This window comes from Brachionichthys hirsutus, chromosome 11 (assembly GCF_040956055.1).
Source record: "Brachionichthys hirsutus isolate HB-005 chromosome 11, CSIRO-AGI_Bhir_v1, whole genome shotgun sequence".
Lineage (NCBI taxonomy): Eukaryota > Metazoa > Chordata > Actinopteri > Lophiiformes > Brachionichthyidae > Brachionichthys > Brachionichthys hirsutus.
Genome location: NC_090907.1, coordinates 2004115 through 2031709, shown reverse-complemented (window position 1 = coordinate 2031709; position 27595 = coordinate 2004115). Strand labels below are relative to the sequence as shown.

The 27595-nt window shown below is 49.0% G+C and overlaps 5 protein-coding genes across 5 annotated transcripts; 3 read left to right on the top strand and 2 right to left on the bottom strand.

Annotated features, from left to right (window-relative positions):
* The first annotated feature begins 346 nt into the window (after positions 1-346).
* Positions 347-14114, top strand: LOC137901644 (clathrin heavy chain 1). The gene is made up of 32 exons (XM_068745689.1): positions 347-388; positions 1766-1973; positions 3134-3402; positions 3594-3755; positions 3885-3998; positions 4579-4752; positions 4826-5023; positions 5236-5436; positions 5530-5682; positions 5839-5961; positions 6056-6193; positions 6326-6490; positions 6594-6774; positions 6854-7017; positions 7099-7224; positions 7305-7447; positions 7535-7769; positions 7870-7992; positions 8072-8217; positions 8339-8522; positions 8614-8806; positions 8932-9089; positions 9183-9347; positions 9451-9558; positions 9691-9858; positions 9961-10110; positions 10191-10322; positions 10446-10556; positions 10642-10812; positions 10881-11102; positions 13736-13811; positions 13914-14114. Exons 1-32 carry the CDS (start codon positions 347-349, stop codon positions 14042-14044), a joined length of 5034 nt encoding a protein of 1677 aa, XP_068601790.1. The 3' UTR covers positions 14045-14114.
* Positions 14115-15425: 1311 nt separating this feature from the next.
* On the bottom strand, positions 15426-20055 carry cfap45 (cilia and flagella associated protein 45). The gene is made up of 12 exons (XM_068745703.1): positions 20017-20055; positions 18264-18374; positions 17987-18093; positions 17728-17872; positions 17486-17656; positions 17185-17363; positions 16920-17049; positions 16431-16577; positions 16242-16355; positions 15943-16136; positions 15650-15874; positions 15426-15576 (listed from the first exon to the last, which is right to left on the bottom strand). The coding sequence occupies exons 1-12, from the start codon at positions 20053-20055 to the stop codon at positions 15510-15512; spliced, it is 1629 nt and encodes a 542-aa protein (XP_068601804.1). The 3' UTR covers positions 15426-15509.
* slc37a4a (solute carrier family 37 member 4a) lies at positions 19953-23545 on the top strand. Its single transcript, XM_068745560.1, has 8 exons — positions 19953-20201; positions 20349-20581; positions 21345-21588; positions 21849-22007; positions 22099-22184; positions 22824-22937; positions 23017-23155; positions 23379-23545. Exons 1-8 carry the CDS (start codon positions 20054-20056, stop codon positions 23543-23545), a joined length of 1290 nt encoding a protein of 429 aa, XP_068601661.1. The 5' UTR covers positions 19953-20053.
* Positions 23546-23983: 438 nt separating this feature from the next.
* trappc4 (trafficking protein particle complex subunit 4) lies at positions 23984-25760 on the bottom strand. Its single transcript, XM_068745514.1, has 5 exons — positions 25581-25760; positions 25050-25224; positions 24736-24839; positions 24432-24558; positions 23984-24227 (listed from the first exon to the last, which is right to left on the bottom strand). Exons 1-5 carry the CDS (start codon positions 25753-25755, stop codon positions 24149-24151), a joined length of 660 nt encoding a protein of 219 aa, XP_068601615.1. The 5' UTR covers positions 25756-25760; the 3' UTR covers positions 23984-24148.
* A 263-nt stretch (positions 25761-26023) lies between these two features.
* rps25 (ribosomal protein S25) lies at positions 26024-27595 on the top strand. The gene is made up of 5 exons (XM_068745545.1): positions 26024-26062; positions 26581-26670; positions 26753-26936; positions 27343-27444; positions 27536-27595. Exons 1-4 carry the CDS (start codon positions 26060-26062, stop codon positions 27438-27440), a joined length of 375 nt encoding a protein of 124 aa, XP_068601646.1. The 5' UTR covers positions 26024-26059; the 3' UTR covers positions 27441-27444; positions 27536-27595.

The following is a 27595-nucleotide window of genomic DNA, read 5'->3' as shown; positions in this document are numbered from 1 at the left end:
CAGAACTCCTCGGACGCTTCCGGATCGGGGAAGCCTTCGAGCTGCTTCCGCCGCCATTGCGGATTTTGGAAACAGGATCAAGAGCCGCTGCTTTTCATCGATGCATGCAGAGAGCCCATACTGACGGAAGAGGGAGATATTAAACATTTCTAGTGCGGCAAAAATTCGGAGAAAAACATTAACAACGCTCCACAGTACCTTTTTATCTTGTGTTTTTCTTTCACCGACTGGCTGCGACCTACGTATATATCGAGGAGGTCGTGGCTAGCGCGGTGCTACTGCCTAGCTAGCTAGCTAGCCAAAAGGCTAGAATTTCAGGACTCCGGAGAAGCTGAAGGAAAGCACCATGACTCAAATCCTACCTATCCGCTTCCAGGAGCACCTGCAGGTATGTTAGCCCACCCAATAATTTAACAGCGCAGAGCATTGTAATTTATCCTTCTCCCCTGCGTAATCTTCGTTTGACAGTTTATTAGGTGAGCTATCGCCAGACGTCAATACCCGCAGCGAATGAATGACCTCCCCTCCCCCGTTTAGCCAGCAGCTAACGACTAGCTCATCAGGCTAGCAGCAATTGATTCATTGCACTGATGCTACCGAGTCGCGTCAACGTTAGCCGGCTTTAGCTAGCGTGAATGTTTGCGTTGGTAAGCTAAACGTCACGCCGTGTGTCCGGCATTACGTCATCACCAGGACGGTGTAGCATTCATTTTGTTACTGAAGAATCCCGTTAAATGTAGCTAGCAAGGCTAGCTGTTAAATCGTGGTCCTATTCAATCTGACGACCCTCCGCTGTTCCTGCCGCGCGCTAATTAGCTTCTATCACGGCGTGACTGTTTACGCCTGAGGGGGGGGCGTGATTGAATGTTTTTCGTCTGTCGCGGTTTCTAACTGTTTATTTAAATAAACAATGTTCTCTCGCACTGTACGTTTACATCACGACTTGGAAACGGATTAGAATCCGTGAAGTCAAGGTCAGGTGATTATCGGAAGTGTCAAACGGAATAAGGGGTCGAATCCCACTCGGGACAGTTTGTTAATGATGGCATTTAAGCGAGGCAGAATATACTCAATTAGTTAATAAATGCAGCCTTCAAGGATACTGTACTATAATGTAATAATAATATAAAGGTTGTGTTATTTGTGGTTGTGGTTGTCAGTACTGTAACTACATTTATTGTGTTTTTATTGTAACTTTGTTCTTTCTTATGTCTTGTTGTGTCTTTCTGTAACCTGCTTCGGGACCGCGGATGTAAATTAGCATCTTTGCTCAAATCTGGCATATTTCCGTCTATTAGATGCGTCTGTATAGATGTTCATTAATGTGCACTGTCCCCATCAAATAAATGAATTTAAAAAAAAAGTTAACGATCTTTATTTTATTTTATAAGGCTCTAGGAAGATAATATAAATATTGCGTAGGTCAGGGTGTGAATTCAGTTGAACATTGACTTATGTGCTAATACTGTATATATAATTATAAGCCTATTAAAATAAAAGGCATGGATAACATCTGGAGTTATATTTCTATGCACAAGACTTTGGATTTTGATCTGGTTCTGGAAAATATAACATGCTTCTGATCTGCTTTAGCTTGATGGTGATTTTCTCATTGTTCCGGTTTGTGACGGCCGTCTCACTGCTTTTTTAGCTTCCCCTCATTCTTACTGGCCACAGCGGCCATAAAGCTTGTACTTGCCGATCATCCTTGGCATATTTGTACTGAAGCGTGTCAGCTAAAATGGATCGTACGTTCATATCTCAGCTCCAGAACCTGGGAATCAACCCATCCAACATCGGGTTCAGCACACTGACCATGGAATCCGACAAGTTCATCTGCATAAGGGAGAAAGTGGGCGAGCAGGCCCAGGTTGTGATCATTGATTTGGCCGACCCCAACAATCCCATCCGCAGGCCCATCTCTGCAGACAGCGCCATCATGAACCCTGCAAGCAAAGTTATTGCGCTTAAAGGTAAGTTCTGTATAAAACTCGGTTGTAGCCCCGTTAGTAAGTAGTTTTGTGTAACACCTTTTAAAAGAGTATGCTAGAATTTTGCCAGACATAGGCTACTGAAGTACACAGTTAGGTTTTGGCTGGTCGAACACCATGCCATGGTGCCTTTATAATACGTGAATTCATGTGTCTAGATTTTGTCTGTGTTGTCAGTCTGCTTTTCATTGTGATGTTGATATGTAGACCACCGCATTGCTGTCTGTCAAAGAATGTCCAGCAGCTAAAGTGAAGTCCAACAAATCTAAATGTACAACATAGTATGTTAGTAAACGTTTCCATAGTACCAGTACTAGTCAAATGTCATGCTACCATGAATGCTTGTTTTTGCTCTTTTTCATTTCCTACTGCTTTCTTATGTTTGCAGACGGTGAGTTGAACTTTGCATGTCATGAGTTATAAAATGTATAATCCTGTATGCACTGTCTAGAAATGTTTGCACAGTTCTGATGGCCCTTTTAATTAATGCTTGATTTTATGATTATGATAAATACTCAAGCAGGGATTTAGCTAAATTAAAGAGGGTGGCCTGAAGGACTTTTCTTTTTGTCTTTTGTTGTTGTTGTAGTTGTGTGTGTTTGTCCTTTGTGCCGCACTGTAAATATCTTGTCATATAGCAGCTAACCATTTTCTGACCAGTTGCTTAATATTTATTAATTATGCTTTGTCTTAATTTCAGTAGACTAGAGTATGAAAATATGAACACAAAGTTATTCCAATGAACATCCAGTACACAGCCCGTGTGTCGTTGTCTAACTAACACTAACACTTCACAGACCGGAGTGGGTTTGTGTGCATCCATGTAGCATCGCTCTCATCACATCTGTTTGTGTGCTTCGTGGTCTTCTGTTGCTAATCTGCATTCAGACCAAACCCAAGTGACTGTATCCTCTATATTTCAGATTAAATTATGATTTGAATCGCTCAAGATCTGTAGCCAAATGCGTGGAGTTGAATTTGTGTCGTAGGCCACGAAGGTTCATTTCATCTGCACTGGGCAGCCTGCTTTTCTGCAGACAGCGTGTTGGTTGATCTGGTTTGGGTGTGTGTGGTAGCTTCAGTCCCGACACCGGTTTCTTTCTTAAATGTTTTAGTTCAAACTGAGTTCTTATTGTTTTCAGCGGCAAAGACCCTGCAGATCTTCAACATTGAGATGAAGAGCAAGATGAAGGCTCACACCATGACGGATGACGTGACCTTCTGGAAGTGGATCTCCCTCAACACCGTGGCGCTGGTCACAGATAACGCAGTATACCACTGGAGTATGGAGGGAGACTCCCAGCCCATCAAAGTCTTTGACCGGCACTCCAGCCTGGCGGGCTGCCAGATCATCAACTACCGCACCGACGCCAAACAGAAGTGGTTGCTGCTCATCGGCATCTCGGCTCAGGTAAATAAACACCAACAGGTTCATCCTGATCCGCCTTAAATAACTTTGCACTGACTTGATTGTACCGGTATCGTAGATTTCCGTGTTTTGATTTATGCCGTAAACTGAGGGTTTTTAAAAAAACGACAACAATGAAAAGAATGATTTCAACGCAAGTTGGCTTTTGGCTGACTTTGTGGGCTTCTCTTCAGCAAAACCGTGTTGTCGGCGCGATGCAGCTGTACTCGGTAGACAGGAAAGTATCGCAGCCCATCGAAGGGCACGCTGCCGGCTTCGCACAGTTCAAGATGGAGGGCAACACGGAAGAGTCCACTCTGTTCTGCTTTGCTGTACGGGGACAAGCCGGAGGAAAAGTAAGATTTACTCGTCTCACACTGACAAAAGCAGCGGAGAACTGGAAATGAGTAACTTTGATTATTGTCTGGAAACATCTAGAAAATAAATCTCATTTATGGCATTGTCCTCCATTTGTTTTCCGGTAGCTGCATATCATTGAAGTGGGGACGCCACCAACCGGGAACCAGCCGTTTCCAAAGAAAGCCGTGGATGTTTTCTTTCCTCCAGAAGCCCAGAACGATTTTCCTGTAGCCATGCAGGTACAAAAACTAGGGAGCGGCTGACATGTTGTTGTTTTTAACCGATTATTAGTAGGCAAGGAGGCCGATAACCGATATTTGGAGCCGAAAATTTAGAGTAATACGAACTCGAACGAAAAAGTAAACTAAAATAACTTTAGTTAAACAACCATTAATGCCCTACACTTTTCTCTGACCGACGATGCTTTGCTGTCCGTTTATGCAGCTTCTCATGTGGCCTACGCACTCTCACACACACACACACACACACACACAGAGCTCTCTTTAATCGTGGCATGGCTCTCCATGTAACCAGTCAGATGGTTACATGCAGAGAAGTAACTTCAGACAGAGCGGAGTGGCTGCATCGGAGCCAAAATAAGCCCGTTTTACGTTGAAAGCGTATCTGCCGTCGGATTAATAAAAAAGACAGATGCCGATATGCGTCAAAATGCAGAATATCGGTCGATCCCGAACAAAAACTGCTACCGAGGCGACGCAAACCGGCTGTTTGATCTGTAGACACGAAATTCTTCTTTTTTATGGCGCGCTGTTTCTTCTTTGACATTTTCTCATGAGATCTCTGTTTCTGAACATCTAGATCAGTTCCAAGCAAGACGTCGTCTTCCTGATCACAAAATACGGCTACATCCACCTGTATGACCTGGAGACGGGAACGTGCATCTATATGAATAGGATCAGCGGGGAGACCATCTTTGTCACGGCACCCCATGAGCCCACGGCCGGCATCATCGGAGTCAACAGGAAGGGACAGGTATTGAGGCGCCTCGGCCCTACACGACTTCCGTTGTGTATGTGGAATAAAGCGTGTAAATGTGCGTTCCCAGGTGTTATCAGTGTGCGTGGAGGAGGAAAACATCATCCCCTACATCACCAATGTGCTCCAGAACCCAGACCTGGCTCTCCGCATGGCGGTCCGCAACAACCTCGCCGGTGCCGAGGAGCTGTTTGCTCGCAAGTTCAACACCCTGTTTGCAGCGGGGAATTATTCAGAGGCCGCCAAGGTGGCCGCCAACGCACCCAAGGTAATGCCAGAGCGCCACAGCGTGTACGCGGTCAGACTGTTCAGACAAGCCGAGTAAGAGAACGCCCAGAGGTGCTTCGGTTTTATCTACATCTCTGCTGTAGATGTACGATAACAACATGGCGTCATTCTCTATGCGGCGCTCAGAGGCGCCTCCTCAGAGCCAGAAGTTCCCTTTGTCCCTTACCGTGTTTATCCGTCCTCCTCCTCCAGGGTATCTTGCGGACCCCGGACACCATCCGGCGGTTCCAGAGTGTTCCGGCCCAACCGGGCCAGACGTCTCCCTTGCTTCAGTACTTTGGCATTTTGCTGGACCAAGGCCAGCTCAATAAGTTTGAGTCTCTGGAGCTGTGCAGGCCGGTCCTCCAGCAGGGCCGCAAGCAGCTGTTGGAGAAGTGGCTAAAGGAGGACAAGGTGGAACGTTCTGTACCAATTGTGCCGTGGGGTTATCTCTTCTAATCTCGCCTTCTCCAGCTTCCTTCTTTAACCTTCTTTGTCTGTTTACAGCTGGAGTGCTCTGAGGAGCTCGGAGACTTGGTGAAGTCCGTGGATCCCACTCTTGCCCTCAGTGTTTACCTCCGAGCCAACGTCCCCAATAAGGTCATTCAGTGCTTCGCAGAGACCGGACAGTTCCAGAAGATCGTCCTCTATGCTAAAAAGGTTTGTAGCGCTGCCTCGATTGGTCATTCCGGGTTTATCGTACACGTTTGGCTTTTCTTTGAGCAGTGACGAGTAAAAACCTTCTGAAGGACTTGGTGTGTTTGTTGTAAATGGTATTCTCCTCTTGACTCTACATTCGCATCCGTGTCCCTGCAGGTGGGCTACACTCCAGACTGGATCTTCCTGCTCAGAAACGTGATGCGGATCAGTCCAGAGCAAGGTCTTCAGTTCTCCCAAATGCTGGTCCAGGACGAAGAGCCGCTCGCTGATATCACTCAGGTAATGGTGTCCCTTGTGTGTGCCCCCCCCCCTTCGTTGCACGTGTCCAGGCAGTGGTGACCTATGATGGTTTTCTGTTTTCCTCCCGCTCCAGATTGTGGATGTTTTCATGGAGTACAACCTGATCCAGCAGTGCACGTCGTTCCTGCTCGACGCTCTGAAGAACAACCGACCCATGGAAGGGCCGCTGCAGACGCGCTTGCTGGAAATGAATCTGGTTCACGCACCACAGGTATGTCGATGACACGATGTAAAAGCCTCCTCCAGTTAGAAATCGGCATTCAGCATTTACAGTGAAGCGTCGTCCTGATTCAGGTAAGCTTGTTGCCGTAGTTCACCTTTGCCCCTTCGCTGTGTCTTGCAGGTCGCAGATGCCATCCTGGGCAATCAGATGTTCACCCACTACGACCGCGCGCACGTGGCGCAGCTGTGCGAGAAGGCCGGCCTCCTGCAGAGGGCGCTAGAGCACTACACTGACTTGTATGACATAAAGCGGGCTGTCGTGCACACGCACCTTCTCAACCCAGAGGTAAAATATTAAACGCAACGAATCGATCCGGTTATCATTTGAAACGAATGTAATATATTTACTTGTGTTTGCAATGCCGAGCAGTTTCTATTTGTCTCTGCAGTGGTTGGTGAATTTCTTTGGGTCCTTGTCGGTCGAGGACTCTCTCGAGTGTTTGAGGGCTATGCTGTCTGCAAACATCCGCCAAAACCTGCAGATCTGCGTCCAGGTTGCCTCCAAGTACCACGAGCAGCTCAGCACTCAGTCCCTCACTGAACTGTTTGAGTCATTCAAGAGCTTTGAGGGTATGGGGGGGGGGGGGGGCAGGTTATAAGGGACGTGTCATTATTCTGTTAATTTTGAATTGTCTTCTTTGCGTTTTAGGTTTGTTCTACTTCCTGGGTTCCATTGTGAACTTCAGCCAGGATCCAGAGGTCCACTTCAAATATATCCAGGCCGCCTGCAAGACGGGTCAGATCAAAGAGGTGGAGAGAATCTGCCGTGAGAGTAACTGCTACGACCCCGAGCGTGTGAAGAATTTCCTCAAGGTCAGAAATGGACAGAGACACCGTTGTCTCCACTAAGCAACGAACCCCGAGCCCGACTCTAACGGACGTGCTTCCGTACAGGAAGCCAAGCTGACCGACCAGCTACCTTTGATCATTGTGTGTGACCGCTTTGATTTCGTCCACGATCTGGTCCTGTACCTGTACCGCAACAGCCTGCAGAAATACATCGAGATCTACGTGCAGAAGGTCCAGCAGCACCGCATTCAAGATCACCTGCAGTACTGTGCTTGAATGTGTCATAACTCGATTGTGACCCCCCCCCCCAGGTGAACCCGAGCCGCCTCCCTGTGGTCATTGGAGGGTTACTTGATGTGGATTGTGCAGAGGATGTGATTAAGAACCTGATCATGGTGGTCAGGGGACAGTTCTCCACGGACGAGCTGGTGGCTGAAGTGGAGAAAAGAAATCGGTGAGAGGAAAGCGCAGAACGGCATTCTGGGATCACTGCGGCGTCCTCATCACACAGTCGTGACTTCACCCGATTGTCCGTCTCCAGGCTGAAGCTGCTGCTGCCCTGGTTGGAGGCTCGTATTCACGAAGGGTGCGAGGAGCCCGCTACTCACAACGCCCTGGCCAAGATCTACATCGACAGCAACAACAACCCGGAGCGCTTCCTGAGGGAGAACCCGTTCTACGACAGCCGCGTGGTCGGCAAGTACTGCGAGAAGAGGGACCCCCACCTGGCCTGCGTGGCCTACGAAAGAGGACAGTGTGACCAGGAGCTGATCCACGTGAGTTCAATCTCAAATCGGACCTTATTACACGAGGCATTGTTGTTCTAGTCCATCCGATGTGCACACACGCCGACTCCGTTTGTCTGCTGCGCCTTAGGTTTGCAACGAGAACTCCTTGTTCAAGAGTCTGTCCCGGTACCTCGTGCGCCGCAAGAACCCTGAGCTCTGGGCCAGCGTGCTGCTGGAGACCAACAACTACAGGAGACCCCTCATCGACCAGGTCCGGACAGTTCCCGCCCGCCGGGGGGTTTGATTTCCGTTGGCTTCAAACGCCCCCGCTCTGTGTGTCTGTGCTGCAGGTGGTCCAGACGGCCTTGTCTGAGACCCAGGATCCCGAGGAGGTGTCTGTTACCGTCAAGGCCTTCATGACGGCGGACCTTCCCAACGAGCTCATCGAGCTGCTGGAGAAAATCGTCCTGGATAACTCCGTGTTTAGTGAACACAGGTGAAAGAGACTGATCTCTGAAACGTTTAAGATGTCTGCCGTCTTTCTGCTTTCATAGAGAATAAGCCCCTCCCCCTCCCCCACGCACACACTGAGCCCATTCTGTTTGTTTTTGCCTCAGAAATCTGCAGAACCTGCTCATCTTGACCGCCATTAAAGCTGATCGAACGCGCGTCATGGAGTACATCAACCGCCTGGACAACTACGACGCCCCGGACATCGCCAACATCGCCATCAGCAACGAGCTGTTCGAAGAGGCCTTCGCTATTTTCAGAAAGTTTGATGTCAACACCTCCGCCGTTCAGGTGGGCGGACCCCCCCCCCCCCCCGTGATTGTGTTGCCCACCGGAAGCGCATCATCGATCTTGACGCGACACAAATGCCGTCTCGTTTCAGGTCCTGATCGAGCACATCGGTAACCTCGACCGAGCTTACGAGTTCGCCGAGCGCTGCAACGAGCCTCCGGTGTGGAGTCAGCTGGCGAAGGCCCAACTTCAGAAGGGCCTCGTTAAAGAAGCCATCGACTCTTACATCAAAGCGGACGACCCGTCTGCGTACATGGAGGTGGGACAAGCTGCGGCCCAAAGTGGTGAGAGTCGCTTTACGAGCTGTGTGGATTCCTTCTCAAATGCGTAAATGGCATTTCGGCGAGTCGAAAAGTCGACGGATATTCTCGCGGACCTCGTTTAATTCGGGTTTAATTGCTGTGTGCAGGGAACTGGGAGGACCTGGTGAAGTTTCTGCAGATGGCCCGTAAAAAGGCCCGCGAGTCGTACGTGGAAACGGAGCTGATCTTCGCTCTGGCTAAAACCAACCGCCTGGCTGAGCTGGAGGAGTTCATCAACGGACCCAACAACGCCCACATCCAGCAGGTCTGTTCTGAGAATCCTCTAAAGCTCTCTGACCTTTTTATATTTGCTTCCTCGCTGATCTTTCTTTCCTCCGTGTGACCCATCTTCCTTCAGGTGGGAGACCGTTGCTATGACGATAAAATGTACGAGGCGGCCAAGCTGCTCTACAACAACGTGTCCAATTTCGGCCGCCTGGCATCAACCCTGGTCCATCTGGGCGAGTACCAGGCAGCTGTGGACGGCGCCCGCAAGGCCAACAGCACGCGTACCTGGAAGGAGGTAAGAAGAGACGCGACGGGTCCAGTTTGGACTGAGCCCCCCCCCCCCCCATGAACCGTTCCTATATTTATATTTGATGTTATTTGGTGCACTTTTCTCCCAGGTCTGCTTTGCGTGCGTCGATGGGAACGAGTTCCGCCTCGCCCAGATGTGTGGCCTGCACATTGTTGTTCACGCCGACGAACTGGAGGAGCTCATCAACTATTATCAGGTGCGCGGGGCTCACCTGCGTCCCGTCTGCCCGACGAAAGAATAGAAATCGTCTCTGCTGCTGAGATTACTTTGGGGGTTTGTAGTCTGGTCGGTTTCGGTCGGTGTCATTAAGTGCGTCTCTCCCCTCCAGGACCGCGGCTACTTCGAGGAGCTGATCACCATGCTGGAGGCCGCCCTCGGGCTGGAGCGGGCTCACATGGGTATGTTCACGGAGCTGGCCATCCTCTACTCCAAATTCAAACCCCAGAAGATGCGGGAGCACCTGGAGCTCTTCTGGTCTCGCGTCAACATTCCAAAGGTAACGCGACGCGTTCCGTTATTGGCTTTACAAAGCGTGTGACGACATCGCTTGACGGGTGAAAGAGCGGCTCCGGATCCGTCTCTGTGCACTTGTGTTCAGGTTCTCAGGGCGGCAGAGCAGGCCCACCTCTGGGCTGAGCTCGTGTTCCTCTACGACAAGTACGAGGAGTACGACAACGCCATCATCACCATGATGAGCCACCCGTCCGACGCCTGGAAGGAGGGCCAGTTCAAAGACATCGTCACCAAGGTACGTGAGCCGATGCGACGGCGAGCGTGATTCCAGATGCCCGATCGCAGACGGCGGATTGGGTCTGTGTGTCGTCGCAGGTGGCCAACGTGGAGCTGTACTACAAGGCCACCCACTTCTACCTGGACTTCAAACCGTTGCTGCTGAACGACCTGCTCATTGTTCTCTCGCCAAGACTGGACCACACGCGGGCCGTCAACTTCTTCAGCAAGGTCCCGCGCCGGGTTTTAAACCCGCGACCTATAAATGTGGATTGTGTTGAATCCGTGAGGGGGACGGAGAGTCGCGCCTCGCGGTGAAACGCCAAAGCAAAAAGCATTTCTGCTTGTGTTCAGGTGAAACAGCTGCCTCTGGTGAAACCTTACCTGAGGTCCGTCCAGAACCACAACAACAAGTCTGTAAACGAGGCGCTCAACAACCTCTTCATCATCGAGGAAGACTACGCGGTAGAGTATTTCATAATTATAATAACAAAGTATTGCGATGCCTGAATGTTGTGAGGTTTTCATTTCCTCGTCCTTTCTCTAAAAGGCGCTGCGCACTTCCATCGACGCCTACGACAACTTCGACAACATCTCATTGGCCCAGGGCCTGGAGAGGCACGAGCTGATCGAGTTCCGGAGGGTCGCGGCCTACCTCTTCAAAGGCAACAACCGCTGGAAGCAGAGTGTCGAGCTCTGCAAGAAAGACAAGCTCTACAAGGTGACCGTCCATCAAAACCGAGTCAGACTCCGGGGTGTGCCGTTCTTCCAGCGTCTTCTCCTCCGCAGGACGCCATGCAGTACGCGTCCGAGTCCAAAGACGTCGAGCTGGCGGAGGAGCTCCTGGCGTGGTTCCTGAAGGAAGACAAGAAGGAGTGTTTCGCAGCCTGCCTGTTCACCTGCTACGACCTGCTGCGGCCCGACGTCGTGCTCGAAACCGCCTGGCGACACGACATCATGGACTTCTCCATGCCGTACTTCATCCAGGTCATGAGGGAATACCTCGCTAAGGTAGGCTGGGGCGGAGCTAAACCCGTCGGGAAGAGGTAGATGGCTTTAGGAAAGGGAAACGAAAAGGAGAACGACGCTCTCTGGGCGGGACACCTTTTTGTTTTTTCATGCCATTTATTGTTTGATAATATATAAAGCAGTATTTGTATTTGTTCTGACCGACCTGCCTTTGGTTTACCTCAGAGAGAAGCTAAAGTGTTGAATAAACACTTTTTAGTCCTCATAGCTCAATAAAGCAGATGCTGCGTTTGCAAATGCTCTTCAGCCCCCCCCCCCCCCCTCCCCCCAATGCTGCCTATGCTTTCCTCTATGCTCATCTTCCTCTGCTTCTGGCTTCCTGTGTCCTCACCAGTCTTTTTATTTCCTTCTGGGTTTCCATCCATTCAAGCTACTTTTTCATACAAATGTGTTCCAGAGGAGACCCATAGCTGCTCTGTCTGTTTCATTGGGGGGGGGGGGGGGGTTCCACCCACCCACCTGTTGCATTCATAGCAGGCGTCAGACCTGAGTTAAACATTTGGGAAATGTGAAATCGCACATTGGATTTAACATCAAAGATAATTCCGTGTCACATAAACGCTCAACCAGTTATCAGTAATCAGATTAAAGCGACTCACTTTAAGTTTCATCTTTATATAATATTGAATCTTATTGTATTCCTATCAACCAGTATCTGCATTTTTATTTTTTATTTTTTACACTGCTCAAAGCAGCAGCGGGGGAAAATCCACGGAACTAGAATAATCTGAAGTCTGCATTTGTATCAAAAGTGGCGTTCATTTCCCGCATTCCTGTCTTTGGGTTTTTGCGTTGACACGTCGCCTGTTTGCTGTTCTCTCTCGATTTCTATTTTGGGACACCGTTTCTTTGTTTCTTTGTTTCTTTGTTTTCCTCCTTACGTTTACTTCTCTGAATTTCCTTTCCAGGTTGATGCAATAAAGGAAAAGGTGAAAGTAGATTCCGCTTTCTAATCGTTCCTTTCGACCCCAGTCCTGTAGCCTGTAGTTTGGAGGAGTAAAACTAGCGGATGCTGCATGACGCCCCCCCCTCCTCCCTCCCCTCCCGTGTCCCTCTGCTGCTTCTCCACTAGATGATCTACCGGCCCACGACTATTGCTGACTATTCGGCATTTATTTCATCATCCGAGTCACGCCGTGCAGCTGTTGCCATGACAACCTTGGCAGAGGCAGGCAGCGATGTGATGCAGATACGTTGACGTTTGTCCACCTTGGCCTCGGGATTTTTTTTTTATTATTATAACACACCGACTTCGTCTCGAGTTTCTGTCTCTCAGCATATGATGCCTGCAGAAGCCACGCCCACAGCGGTAACACCCGAGCGGAGCAGGACGGCGCGACGATAAGACTCGCACTCGGCCGATATCGCGTTGATAAATCTCCTGACTGTCGGTTTGTCTGTGCCGCCTTTTTCTATAAAATATGCGCCGTCCACCTAAAACCAGCCCGTGGTTTAGTGGGGGAGGAGTTCCGCACTGGTCGGATCGTTTCTGATACTCCACCAGAGTGATTCTTAACTTGCGTTGCTACGGGCGACGGCTTATTTCTGTCTGTGCAAACGAACAGACTGCAGGCAAAGCGTCGGAATCGGCGAGGCCGTAGTTTAATGAAGCGACCGGGCTAACGGATGTAGACGAACGCACGGATTCAGAAAGAGAAGAACAAATCATCTCGACTTTAAATGTTTTCCTTCACGCGACCCCCAACAAACCTGTTCAGCATGCCCCCCCCCCCAGTATAATCTGCAGCCCTCAGGCCAGGCCTCGAAGCCGTCTGCTTCTGGAAACCTTGAACTTGGCTGCACAAAATCACTGCCCCCCCCCCCCCCCCCCCCCTTCACACTCCCTCCACTCTGCTTTGTCTCTCTCTCTCTCTCTCTCTCGCTCACCCTTAAAAAGGAAATAACCAAACTGCGGCTTCAGCATGTATCTCAACCCTTCTGAAATGAAACGACGGCCTGCTTCACCTGATCAACTGTTGTAGAAAGATGAGCCTGACCCGTATGTAGAGAACTGAACCCACAACCACCTCCGAAGGACTCTCCCCGTTGCTGGGAGTGGTCTCTGAGGCTTCGTCGCCGGCCGCTTGATCCTATCTTTTGTCTATTTTCCTGTCGCCTCTGAGCTCCTTAACAAATATTGAGGGAAGAAAACGAATTTAATTTTGTGATTCTGAATTTTAAAAATAAAACCAAACAAGCCTTTTGATGAAATCCTGTAGTGCTGCAGGGAACGAGTGGATGATTCCACGCTGGTGGGGGTTGGTTCTCTACGTACGCTACGTGTCCAACGTTAGAGCAGAGGCTGGTTGGCTGGATGGTGGGACCATTATTGGCCCTTTGTCTCCTCTCCTAATCCCTAATCCGTCCCACAGAGAGGCGGATGACTCGTAGCTAACGTAGCCAGTAGTCGCTCTCTAGATGCACCCCGACCCATTAGCAAGGCATGCGTCTTTGTTTAAATCCGGACTGTACTCGTCTTCGCCCGTCAGGAATGGTCCCATCCGTCAGCCAGTGAAATATCCCAGAGGTCAGTTTCTTACAAACCCGGCGTCGCCACGACGACCTTCGGTGCAGCCGAGCTCTGACGCCTCGCCGCCTCTCGTGTCGTTCCGCAGGTGGACAAACTCGAAGCCTCCGAGTCTCTGAGGAAACAGGAGGAGCAGGCGACCGAGTCCCAACCCATCGTTTACGGTAAGCGCACCGTGTCCAGCGCGTCACCAGCTGATGTGATGTCGCTGCAGCTAGCCTAGCCTAGCCTAGCTTAGCCTCCTTGACCGGATGTTTGTGTTGCAGGCTCACCTCAGCTAATGCTAACAGCGGGTCCCAACGTGGCCGTGCCTCCGCAGCAGCCCTACGGCTACGGCTACACGGCGGCGCCGGGATACGGCCAGCCGCCACCGCCCAGCTTCGGTTACGGCATGTGAACCCCCCCTCCCCCGACCCTACCCTTCCATCGGATCCTCCTCTTTGTGTTCCTCACCAGCTTCCCATGGTCTTCTACTCGCCACGGGGGGGGGGGGGGCACAAACCCACTCCAGCTTTGAGCACTAATTTTTTTTTACGTTGTCCCGTTACCGGAGAAAACACTTAAACTGCATCGAAGGACTTTTATTTGTGTCGTTTGAAGAGATGTTGAACATGTTTTTGTTTTTCACATTCCATATTTATGACTACTTGCTACGAATTGTTTTTGTGTTGTTTTGTGTTGTTGTTTGTTGGTCTGACGTGCTCGAGCTCGACGGCGAGCCTTTGGAGTCGGTGGAGGCGCGTTGGATTTTGGATTTTGCACTTGATGTGGAGAAGCTCTTACTCTTGCTGTAGGAACATGTGAACAGCTGACATCGTCTCGTTTGTCTCTGCAATGCGTCTCATCGTTGTACATTCTGAGGAGAGAAAAGGTTACGTATAATATTTGAACATATATTTCCATTTGAGTGGCTACAGCTAGCGACACTAAGTGATGATAGTATATTCTGCACAGGCGTGTAGCTTCACGGAGTTTACCGCATACAGGTGTGTGTGTGTGTGCGTGCGTGCGTGCGTGCGTGTGCGTGCGTGCGTGTGCGTGTGCGTGCGCGGGTGTGAGACCTGGCGGTATAAATAAGAATTTAACTTCCTCCCTCTCAGCCTCCACCAGGCCGTCCCAACCGTCTCCCTACATGTTCGCCCTCTGCGCATGTGCAAGGACGGAACCACACCCCCTGAGCCCAATAAGGCCTTGACCTTTGACCCTTAAACGTACCGTGCGTGTATTTACTCCTCGTGCTGAGGTCCGTGTGTACCAGCCGTTTTGGTGTTTCCTTTTGTGTGTGTGTACAGATGAAAACGGTTAATTGAAGTCCTTTAGATGGAGCGCCGACCCGCTTCACCGTCCTCCAGCCGGGCTCCCGTCTCACTTCCTGTTTTGCTAGCGTGGCTAGCGGTGGAACCGTCGGCGTCCCGGTGACGGCGCGGTTCGATCCACGATCGCTCCTGTAGGTTTTGTGTGTTTAGACGGTGGCGATGAAGAACTCCAGTCGCACTTCATCCACTTTGTGGAGGATGGTGTGAAATAAGAGCTTGTATTTACCTTGATGTACTTAATTCCTTCCATGCTTTACTGTGTGTGTGTGTGTGTGTGTGTGTTTGTGTGTGTGTCATCCTGACCCTAACATGAGTTCAATTCCTTTCTGTTGTCATATACATAGTAAAAGGAGGAAGTGGAAGATGATGACTCAAGTGAAAGGGAAATACTGGCCTAAATAAAACAACTAAAAACGATCCAAAGCGTCTCTGTGGAATCAATGTCTGAGAGGAAGTGACGTCATAATTGTTGCTTTATTTCCTCATTTCCGGAATACACTGCCATTATAATTATTATTATTATTATCCAACAACACACTGCGGGAGTCACGGGTCGAAGGCCCGGGTTCTCCGTTCCACCTCGCTGCAGTACTTCTCCGAGAGTCCGGTAGCCCTGCACATTAACGGAGATTAGACACACGCACGCACACGCACGCACACGCACGCACCCCGCGGCCCGTACTGACTTCAGTTCTCGCAGCTTCTTCTCTTTGACCTCGTTGAGGCGTGCTCGTCTCCGCCGGGCCTCCTCCGTCGACCGATCGGCCTCCTCGCGGGTCTCCCTGCGCCGGGCGGCGGCCGACGCCTCGCGGTCCCGCACCTGCGTCCGGATGGCGCCGGCGTGGCGTTGGACCTTCTGGCGCCGCTTCTCCTCCCGCTCCTCCTCCTTGGTTATCGCTTCCTGCTGCGCCCTGTGAGGAGCCCGGCCTGATCAGACCGGGCTGCTGGTCGATGACGTCACGTGAAAGCGGCGTCTTACTTCAGCACCCGCTCGAACTCCTCCTTCTCCCGGCCGGCCTCGATGGACAGGAGGCGCTCTTTGCCGTGGACCTGCTCCACGCGAGCCGCCCTCAGCGCGGCGTCCTCCTGCGCCTTCTTGGCGGCCCGCTCCTTCTCTCTGCTCCTCCATTCTCTGTCTAAACTTTCTTGGTGCCTCCGAGCACGGAGCGCGTCCTGGCGAATGCATGGACACGCAGATAATGGATGTGCGTGCGCGTCTGAAACTGTTAAGACTTCAGGTTTTCGGGCCGGTGCTTGGCTTCTGGTTTGACCCCTGACCTGCTCTGCCTTGTAGTCTTTCGCTCTTTCTTGTCGGGCCCTCATCCTGGTAATTTCCAGCTCCTTCTCCTTCCTCGTTCTCCTCTGCTCCGCTTCGTATTCCGCTTCCCGCTCCTGCAGGATTCATGGAACGAAGAGCGTTATTCGAGTTTGTGCGTTTGAACGTGCTGCTCTGGCTTTCCGCCTGACCGTTTTCTTTCGGATGTATTCCATTTCTCTCAAGTCGGCCAGCTTCTCCTCTTCCCTCCTCTGCTCCTTGGTGTGCATCGTCTCGGCGTTGATACGCATGATCTCCTCCTGCAGGAGCTGCTGCTCCTTTCTCTTCTTCTCCAGGGCCTGGAAGGAGTCCGGAAAAAAACCTGATTGATTGATTTGTTTATTTTGGTCGTCAGATTCAGACAATTAATACAATTTAAACAAGATGTAAAATATTACAACCAAAAAAGGAATAGGCAGAAGCAGAGCTTATTTTAGCCTGTCCAATTCTATATAGAGAAATAGTCTAAAATATTATGTATACATAAAATATTTTAGACCAGCTTCACACATTAATGATTGCATTGTTTTTTATGCACACTTCATATTCGTTGATTGTTTGACACTTGAAACTGTCTCAGGTGTGTGTGTGTGTGTGTGTGTGTGTGTGTGTGCGTGTGTGTGCGTGTGTGAGAATAATACCTGGCAGTCTTCTAAGTTCATTTTCTCCTGTGTCTCTTGTATAAGATGTTTTTCATACTCTTTCACCTCCTCCTCCATATTTTTGTCTTCCAGTTGTTTCTGGATCTGCTCATAAATTTGTTGCATCCCGCTGGAACATAAAAGTAATTACCGGTCATTTTAAACAGGGATCCTTTAAGCTGTGTGTGTGTGTGTGTGTGTGTGTGTGCGTGTGTGCGTGTGTGTGTGTGTGTGTGCGTGTGTTTCCCAGTAACGCTCCCTCCACCTGATCCTCTGCTGTTTGCGCAGCTCTTGAATCTGCTCCTCGGTCTCCAAGGCCTTGCGGCGTTCCTCCTCCATCATGGCGTCCAGCCGCCGCTCCTCTTCTGACGACTCCTTCTGGATCTCCTCCTTCTCCAGGATTTGGGCATCTCGTGTCGCTTGACACTGAGCGTTGAGAATCAGCTGAGGAGACCAAAAACACACAAAGCATTGGAGTCCTGATTATACTTTGTGTCGGCCGTACTGCCGATGGTTTCCTTTCATTTTGAACTTTGATCATCTGCACGTCGACGCCCTCCTTCTACCTTGTTGAGGTTTTTAATCTCTTCCTCTTGCTCGGCTCTTACGGCTCTGGCCCGTTCCACCAAGCGCTGTGCATGTTGCTGGGCCTCTTGGTCCAGATGGGTCAGAACCTTCTTCCCCGTGCAGGACTGGTCTGCCCGAAGGATTCGGAGATTCCTTTCCTCTGCAGCTGCCTTCGTAAGGGACATATTTTTTTAATAATCTTTTTTTTTTTATTAAAAGCTTTGATGGGAGTTGTTCCTACTATTTCCTCCTCTCTCTTCCTCTGGTGAGCCTCCTTCTGAGCCGCCTCCTCCTCTTTGGTGAGGACCCGGGACCTGGCGGTGATCTGCTCAAACGCGGCTGAAGGTAGGATGACGGATTCCCCTGAGGGATCCTTGAAGGGGATCCTGACGTAACAGATTTGTTAAATGTGCTTTACATCGTTTTGAAATAAAATGTCCTTTTTCACTCACAAATGAACGGACGGACGATCGTGGACTTTTACGTGAGCGTCCGCCTACCTGAGATTACGAATCAGGTCTTTGGAGATGAGCTGAATCGTCACTCCTTCTCCTTTATTCTGAGATTCATTCTTGGCTTTTGCCGCTGAGTTTCCACGTCTCTCTGCCTGTGAGGAAACGTGAGATGGTTGGCAACGTCTCAAAAATCTTGTGAAATTAGTAATAATCTGAAATAAGGGGCACGCAATAAAGCGAACACTTCTGTCCACCTGTCATTCATGAAATTTAAAAAGGAAATGACTATACCGTAACAAATTCCAGGGATGAATTCACTCACCGGTTTTGGATTCCCAAAAAGGGTTTCATCCACCTGAGAACGGGTGGCCAGCGTCCGGTACCGACGGGCCTCGGAGCTGCTCCTTGAAGTCCTGGAGCTGGATCCCAGTCTCTACGGGGATTAAGACCCAATTTATGAATAACAAACAAATGAATGAATGAATGAATAGCGATAAATGCTGAGGGTCTGGTGTCATCAGTGGGATTATTATAAAAGCTCCTTACCATGGTCTCTTGTTCGTTACGCTCACTGTTTGGTATATAAATGTTTATATCTTTAGCTGTTTCAGAAAGGATTGTTGTTCTAGCTAGTTTCAAAATCTGATAAAAAAAAGCAGCTCGGTATTTTATTGTAATCGATTCTAGCTTTATTACAAACTTCAGTCGGGTTGGAAAACCTTTGTTGTCCGTTACCATGGAAACAAAAGGAGCAAAAAGGAGATGACGTAACATCCTGTTATTGTTCAATGAAAAAATATTCTAACTGGAATGAATGAGAAGCAAAAAAAAAAAAAAAGACTTGCTGGGCAAAAGGAGATCGAGTTTTTCGTAAAGTTCTTCTGTAAATAAAGTTTTCTGATTTGTGTGACCATGTGATCCGTGTCGTCCAATCAGGGAGGCGGAGAGACATCGGCTCCTCCCCTGCACCAATGACTGAGGACGAGGAAGATAATACCGGAAAACAACAGAACACTGATTGACAGTTGTGCCGGTTCCGGTTTGCGACCCCTCCAGCTGTTCGCCTCCGGTTCAGGACTCTACCGGAGACAGCTGAGCCACATTAAATCGGTGTTCCGCTTCAAGGTGACCGAACCGGCCGTTGCGCGCAGTACATTAATGACGGACACGTAGAGCGGAGAAACGCGCCGCCATTTAAAGGTGAACGAACATTACCTTAACGCTTCAGGGGCCAAAATACTCAAATAAAATTGTTTTTTTAATCATGTATTAGAGAAAAAACATTCTGACGCTAGCTTTTGTTTTATTTAATATATTTTGGTTCTTAATTTTTTTTTAAAAAAACAATATGATTCATGAGTCTCAAGAGGGAGAAAAGATGCTTTGCTCCAGATTCTGCTGGTACACATGTCAATGTTATGAGAGCAAAATACCAAATATCAAACCTCGATTTATGCATCCGAACATGTACGTATAGGAATGTTAAAGTGGATCCCGGCTAGACTCAATGCTTCAAATCCATTTAATCCACAGGAGAACATTAAATATCCACATCAAAGCAGGTTGTGTGAGGAAAAAGACGCCTGTCAGGCTGCAAGAGCCTTTAGAGGCTGTGGATGATTATAAATTAAACGTTTTGTTATGTTTGATTTTGCTTGAGCTTGAAATTAACTCAGACAAACGACCTATTGGACCTGTTGGACTCGTCAGTAAATCATTAACCGCATCAGTCTGTCGGTGCCCTCCAAAACATCCCCCGATGAAAACAGGAACGGATTAAAAGAAGGAAAAACAGGAGGACCTTTTCTCCAATATCTAGGCCCAGAGAAAACAAGCGATGATGATGATGTCACCGGCTGATGAATGAATCCCCTTTCCCACCTTTCTGGATGGCGTGCAGCAGATTGTGACCCAGATTAGATCTCCTTCGGGGTAGAGAAGTTGACCATTAACTTCCCCTCCTGATTGGAAGCAGCCGCTTCTGTACGGTGGATCCTGTAACAAAGTTCACTGTCCAAGACGACGGCGGCGAGGCGAACGGCTCCCTGCTCCGGGTTTCTCCTCCGTCCTCCCACCCGAACCCGTTCACACCGGACCCACGCCGCCGCAGCCATGGCCTCGGGAGGTTACGGATACTACAGAGGCACCATATTCCTGGCCATGTTTGTCGGCTACACGCTGTACTACTTCAACAGAAAAACCTTTTCCTTTGTGATGCCTTCCATCATGCAAGAAATTACGCTGGACAAGGATGACCTGGGTATGAGACCGCACCTCATCACTCAGCTCTGCTTCAGCCACACGATACATAATATGCTGCAGCCATATCTACCGCTGCTAATTATGTGTGACTTTTATTTGCTTTGGACGCGCACCCCTTTTGTCCTGCACTCCTTTTTTTTCCCAGGCACGATCACCAGCAGCCAGTCTTTGGCCTACGCCATCAGTAAGTTCATCAGCGGCGTGCTCTCGGATCAGATCAGCGGCCGCTGGCTCTTCTCCATCGGCCTCTGCATGGTGGGGGGCATCAACGTCGTCTTCTCCTGGTCCTCCACTGTCGCCGTCTTCTCGGCCCTATGGTTCCTCAACGGTCTGGCCCAGGGTCTGGGCTGGCCTCCCTGCGGCCGGGTGCTGCGTAAGGTCCGTCTCTCATGGACTGATAATTCATATTTAAAACAGGTTAAAGTTAGATACATAATAAACCTCTATTTAATGAAACTGTTCTTGGTGTGCTCAGCAAACTTGTAATACTACAGTCTAGTAATGTTGAGAACGTCCAATCAAACAGTGTTTGACCAATAAGACTGAGGGAGACCTTGAGCAAGGGAAAAGCTGCTGTGATGTCAAATTTGACAATTTTGTAATTACAAGGGGTTGGATTATTATTATTATTATCATTAATAGAAACATTTACACAAGTTCTCCTTCCTTGTTTATGTAGCTAGTCTGCATTTAAAACGTTCCCTTGTGAAGTCTTCATCTGCACCTTCCTTTTGTAGCTCGTCTCCAGCTCATAGCCAATTTAATTTAATTACATTACTGTGTAATGACAATAAAGTGCTATTCTGTTCTGTTCTGTTCTGTTATATAATATTATATTATATTATATTGTAGCTTGTTCATGTTTTGCTTCCAAATTTGATGCAAATTTATTTCCAAATCTTATGTAAATATCTTATTCTCTCCACTTAAAGAAATCCTTAAGAAACACCCACTGGTGTTATTTATTAGACACGCTGACTTATGCAAATACAGTAAATGTACCGGTACTGCTTTTAAATGTATTTCCCTCTGCAGAAAACTGCATTTTTTCCAGTCCCTACATCTTCCTGTTTAGTAAACGACAGCCAATGAGTCTTTTTGTAAATGCTGTCTCTATGCCCCCCCCCCCCCACCCCCCCAGTGGTTCGAGCCCTCTCAGTACGGGACGTGGTGGTCCATCCTGTCCTGCAGCATGAATCTGGCTGGCAGCGCCGGCCCCATTATCGCCACAGTGCTGGCCCAAACGTACAGCTGGAGGACGATGCTGTCGGTATCTGGGGCGGCCTGTGTGGCGTTCTCCTTCGTCTGCCTGCTGCTCATCAAGAACGAGCCTCGGGATGTGGGGCTGCCCAACATCGAGACGGCAGCCAAGAAGGACAGAGGAGGTGAGCCTGACCGTCGCCGGGTGCTACACGAACGCAGGTGGATTAACGCTGCTTATGTGCGTCAACAACGGCGGATAGATGCCTCTGGTCTCCGGCTGAAGGTCGGCGGACTCTGCACCCACTGCGCCCCTCGCGTGCTCCTTGTGTGAGGCGTATATGCTGTAATCTGATTGGAGGCAGAGGTCCCTCCCATGTGCCGTGTTGTTGTCACCGTTTCACAGATTGACACGCAACCGTCCGTCTGTTCGCTCCCTGTTCAGGATCCCCCAGTGATGAAAGCACCCTGTCCCAGTTCCTGCTGTCGCCCTACCTGTGGGTGCTGTCTGTGACCTACATGGTGGCGTTTGGGGTGAAGACGGTCTACACCGACTGGGGCCAGCTGTTTCTCATTCAAGACAAGGGCCAGTCTGTCCTCACTGGTATGACCCGGGGGGGGGGGGGGGGGGGCAGAACCTCCACTTCCTGTACAGGGATGTGGGTCCTTAGCTTACAGTACGTGCTTCTCCACAGGTAGCTCGTTTATGAGTGCCCTGGAGATTGGAGGCCTGTTGGGGAGTCTGGCATCAGGTGTCCTCTCTGATAGGGCGGTGGCCAAAGTGAGTTTATTCATTGTTTGTTTGCGTATTTATTTGGATGTCCATGATCTGTCACCCCACCTCCACCTGGAGCTGTTCATTCATGCAGTGGCACAAACACTCACATGATTGTGGATGCCGTCATGCTATTTCCAAAAAATAGGGGTACGCATTGCATTTAGCAGGATAACAGAAAAGTTGCTGGTTCTCTGGATACAAAAAAAATAAGGACTTTCCCATTTACTTCTTATAATGGAGACTTTTTCAACAAATCATATCTGGTAAAATATGAGTTCAATTCACTCCCCAATAATCAGTCATAAAGGGGTCCGATAGGAACGATCATGCAAAATGTCTTCTGGATCTGATCCAGAATGAGGTCTGGAAAAAATAATACATTTTAACATTAAAACTAATTTATGGATTCAAAAATCAGTTAAAAATACACATCAAATTAACTTTGACTTTTCATGGTTGGTGTATAAAGATACCAAGAACAATCTAGAACCTTTTGGTGCTGATCCAGATCACCATGTGGACGGTGTAGATCCAGTTAGGAGGGGAACGAGCTGCTTGGCGGAGGCCAACGCCCTCTGAGTGCTTCTCTAGTTCTTTTTTATCATCGCCTTCTTCTCTTCATATCTTTCTTGTTTTCGACAGCAAGGTATGACGATCTATGGGAATCCTCGCCACTTCATCCTGCTCTGGATGATGGCTGGGATGTGTGCGTCCATGTACCTGTTCAGAGTCACCGTCACGCCCGAGAGCTCGAAGGTATCTGCTCAGACGCCGACGTCCCAGTGTCCCCGTGCCACGCCCCTCACCAGTGTCTCTCGCTCATTTGTGCACTCAGGTGTGGATTCTCACCTTGGGCGCTGCTTTCGGTTTCTCCTGTTACGGGCCCGTAGGGTTGTTTGGCCTCATAGCCAGCGAGAGCGCCCCGTCCAACTTCTGCGGGACGTCTCATGCGATCGCTGCCTTGATGGCCAACGGTGAGTCCGATCGGCTTTGCTTTCAGAGCAGCCACATCTTGCTGCTGCTGCCGCTGCAGGCCCTTTGAGCGTGTAACAGAACTCCACACCGGTCGTTCCTCTCAGACACATTTTATTTTATGTCCATTAAGATGCTTCCCGTTTTCCACGTGGTCTTTTGGTGTTGCAGATTGAGATTTGAATGTTCTAATCCCCGTTTAACGCGCCCCCCCCCCCCTTCCAGTCGGCGGCTTCCTGTCTGGTCTTCCATTCAGCACCATCGCCAAGCACCACGGCTGGGAAACGGCCTTCTGGGTAGCAGAAGTCGTCTGCGTCAGCGTCACCGTTATGTTCTTCCTGCTGCGCAACATGCGCACCAAAATGGGACACGTGTCCAAGAAGGACGACTGACCCCCCCCCCCCCCCCCCATCACACCTCGAGTGGATGCTCTGAGCCCTTTTTCTACTTTCAGACACTGAGTCCGACCACGCGGGACCAAACTCAAATGAATGCTGGAAGGTTCAGCACGTTTTATGCAGCCGAGTGTTCAAAAGGTGCTTTTTTTTTTTTACCTACAGGATTTTGTCTGTAAACACACAAATGCCTGTTGTGAATGTAATTTAATGATACAAATCAAAACTGGGACTTTGATCAGGAACTGCAATATTGTGAAATGTCTGTGCAAAGAAAATCTCTTTTTGTAATATTTAATGAATGGAATTTTTGTGAAGTGTGTGATCTATTTATCAGAACAATTAGAGCCTTTAATAGAGAAGCTAAAGCTTCATAGCTCATTGAAATAACTTTCTTCATTCAATACGAATACACCCAAAAACAAGAGGTTCACATACAGCACGTCATTTAATCAATATTTACAGAACATTGGTGCATTTACAAAGTGTTCATCCCCACTCAGATAACAGGGAACAGGAACATCCAACTGAACTTTAACCACGGTCACACAAAGTCCATGAATCCGCAGCGGCCTGATGTTGCATCTCGTCGGCTCTGGTTCACGATCCGGCTCCGAAGTTTCCGGCTTTCTCTGCGATCTCCAGAGCGCTCTTTAGATTCTGATCAAAGAGTTCACACCTGAAAAAAATCACAAAATTAATCAATTTACGGCCGAAACACAAGCAATGAGATGTCTTTGAAAATGCGCCAAGAACCAAACGTCAACCTGAAGTCGGGCTGCAAAGTATATCACAAAAGGGTCGTAAACATTTAAAGCGCCCAAAATGATGAAATGGCTTCTGCCACTCCCGTGCTGAGACGCATCCCGATTCTCCACATTACCTGATTGGCATTTCCAACGAATAGAACGGATTCTTCAGGGCGAAGTCTGAATAGATCTCATAGATTTTCCTCAGAAGTGCATCAATACCAGATTGACGCGGATCGGCCAGCACAATAAATTTTATCCCTGGAAGAACAAAGACGGAGCGACCAGTGAGAAATACATCAGTTTAAAATGGACACTGTCATAAATAAATAAATCAGGCATGTCGGGATGGATTTATACAGATTATAATGAGCGGCTTGATCGATGATCAAAAATCAGCTCTTTTCTGTGACTCTTTACTAAAACTATTTCACTGACCCGTCAGAGTCTGGAAGCAGTGGAGCTTAAAAACATCCGTTTCTAGCATCTCAATCCCCGAGCTGCCCACTTCAGGGGACAGCTGTGACCCGATGGCAAACAACCTGGGGGGGGGGGGGGACACACACACAAAGACGGGCTGTTTGATGCTCGATCAGAGGGATCCACGTGGAGGGAGTGATGCCGAAATGATCTAACATCTTCAGTACGCAGAGCAAATACTGGCTGCACATAACCGATCCATGCGAGTATTCTGGCTCGAACCTGGTTCCGCCACCTGGCTGGTGTGAATCCGAAACGTGGACGTTACTCACGAATGAAACATGGATGCCAGCATCAGCTTCTCGTTGGAGCTCAGTCGTGCCCGTCCGAAGCGAATGGATACCGGATAATTTGCAGGATCTTTTAAGTATTCCAGGATGTCCTTTCCTTCAGCTGTGTTCTTCCCGACAACATCAACGCCATTGATGGCGAGCACCGCATGGCCCACTGGAGAACGAAAACACACACGAGTAAACGCAGCCGGAGGATTAAACCAACATGAGACAGGGTGAAATCCTCCCGGGGACACACGAGTCCCCCGAGGAGGACGATTCCTACGAAGGTTAATTCTGACTTGTTTATACTGGAAACGTTTTTGTTCTGTCTGTATTTTTGTTACAGATTAAATTAAAGTATTTATTTTACTTCAAAAGGGAACAAAACAGAATGAAATGTTCAAATGACACAAGGCGAAGGAGCAAATAAAAGTCTCTAATATACTTCTCAAATGATTTGTCTGACTTAAGGCTTTCCCAGCTAGCTAAAGCGGCTATCAGTGAGCTAACGACATGCTAACACGTCACCTTTGAAGCCGTCCCGCTGCCCGAACGACACGACGACCTTTTCATCGTGATGCTTCAGCACTAAATCTAAAGGGTAGCTGAAAGTCTTCTCCACCTCTGTCCTCGGAACGTAATTGTCATATTGGTAAATTAAACCTCCGGCCTTGTTAACTACATAAACACTGAAGATCACCATCTTTACTAGCAACTTCCTGCCCAGCGCTGACATAAATATCACGTGACTCGTGACGTAGGTGTCAAAAGACAGGAACAAAAAAAATAACTGTATTTTTTTTTAATAAGAATTTTACTTTTGTATTACTTTACAACATACTTCCATCGCTGAAATAACGAATCAATAGTAAAATACAAAATAAAAAAGGTTTTTATTTAAAACTGCATTTCCCACAATTTCCTGTTCTGTTTCCGCATATACGGGTTCTATGAGAGGATGTTGCACGGGTGAGCTTCCTTTCATTCCGACATCTTGACGAGGGAACATGGTGAGGTGTTTTAGCGCACGGTTTATCCTATGAAAGTTAATATTTCCGGCGTTTCCGTAAATCATTTGCGGTTTTGGTTATGCGGGATAGACAATTACGGCCGTGTGTTTGCCCGCGCTGTGAAAACTGCGTGTAAATAGAGCAATTAGGCTTTTAAATACTACACATTCAGCGCCGGGCTAGTAAGCTAGCTAGCTAGCTAGCTAAATCCACCACGCTCTCATGCTATTTTGAAGTTGCACAAAATGAAAACAAGCAAACTGTCACTCGCAATATAGCATAACGACGAACTACGTCTAGAGAGAGAGACATTTATGGGTAATATTGACCGTGGCTTGGCTACGTCTCGCAGCTAGAGACTCCAATAAGCCGGAGACAGGCCACCCCATCCCCGACAGCCGGGTTAGCATAGAGTCGTTTACTCTGACATGATTCCAATGAATGCAGAATCGGTGATCTACACATTTATGCTGTTTGCTCAGAGGCGGTGATAAAAAGGTTGCTTCGTCTGATTTCAGCCTCCCAAAGTGAGTGGGAAGAAGGACTCTGGGAAGTCCAAGAAGGACAAAGACCCGGTGAACAAGTCCGGAGGCAAAGCCAAGAAGAAGGTAAGGCGATCGCTGCCCGCTCCGGAACGAGGCCTTGCACGGACGGCTTCGGATCAGACTCTGTTCTGTTCTGTCTGAGCAGAAGTGGTCCAAAGGGAAGGTGAGGGATAAGCTCAACAACCTGGTCCTGTTCGACAAGGCGACCTACGAGAAGCTCTACAAAGAGGTTCCCAACTACAAGCTCATCACCCCCGCCGTCGTGTCCGAGAGGCTGAAGATCCGCGGCTCCTTGGCCCGGAATGCCCTCCAGGAGCTGCTCGCCAAAGGTGAGTTCTGCTGCCCGGAGCCTCCGGGCGGGGGGGGCACGCCTGATCAAAGACAAATGGTCTTTGATGCTCAAGCCTCAGTTCAGGTCAGATTTGTTTTTGTCCTCTAGGTGTGTTTGAAATTAAACTTGAGCCAAATGAGTGCACAATGAAATGTGGAATTAGTTTTCTTCCCCGGTCACCGTTAAAAAATGGATCCTGGGAAATATCCGGAGAGATAGAAAGTTTAAGTCATCCTGACGTGGTTGAATTATCTGGAATATTGTTGCTTTCTTTGCCCTCCTTTAATGGTTCCATCTTCAAATCAGTCTCCGCTCCAGAGATGCAGCAGTAAAACGTTCTGGGGCAACATTAGGTTCCTTCCGTCGGTGTCATCACTGAATAACGGGCCCGCTTTGTGTTTCAGGCATGATCAAACTGGTGTCCAAACACCGAGCCCAGCTGATTTACACCCGGAACACCAAGGGGGGGGACGAGGAGGCGGCGGCGGCGGAGAAGGCGTGATCAGGTACGGCGGCAGGAAAGGCCCGTTGGCTGTTCGCTGAGCGCCGCCGGGTTCTAAGGCGCATCTACTGACCCACGACGTTCTTGTCTTGCAGGTTCTTCTCTTCACGTCCTTTTTGATCGGTCTGCGACGAATTAAAACAAATTAAAGCAGA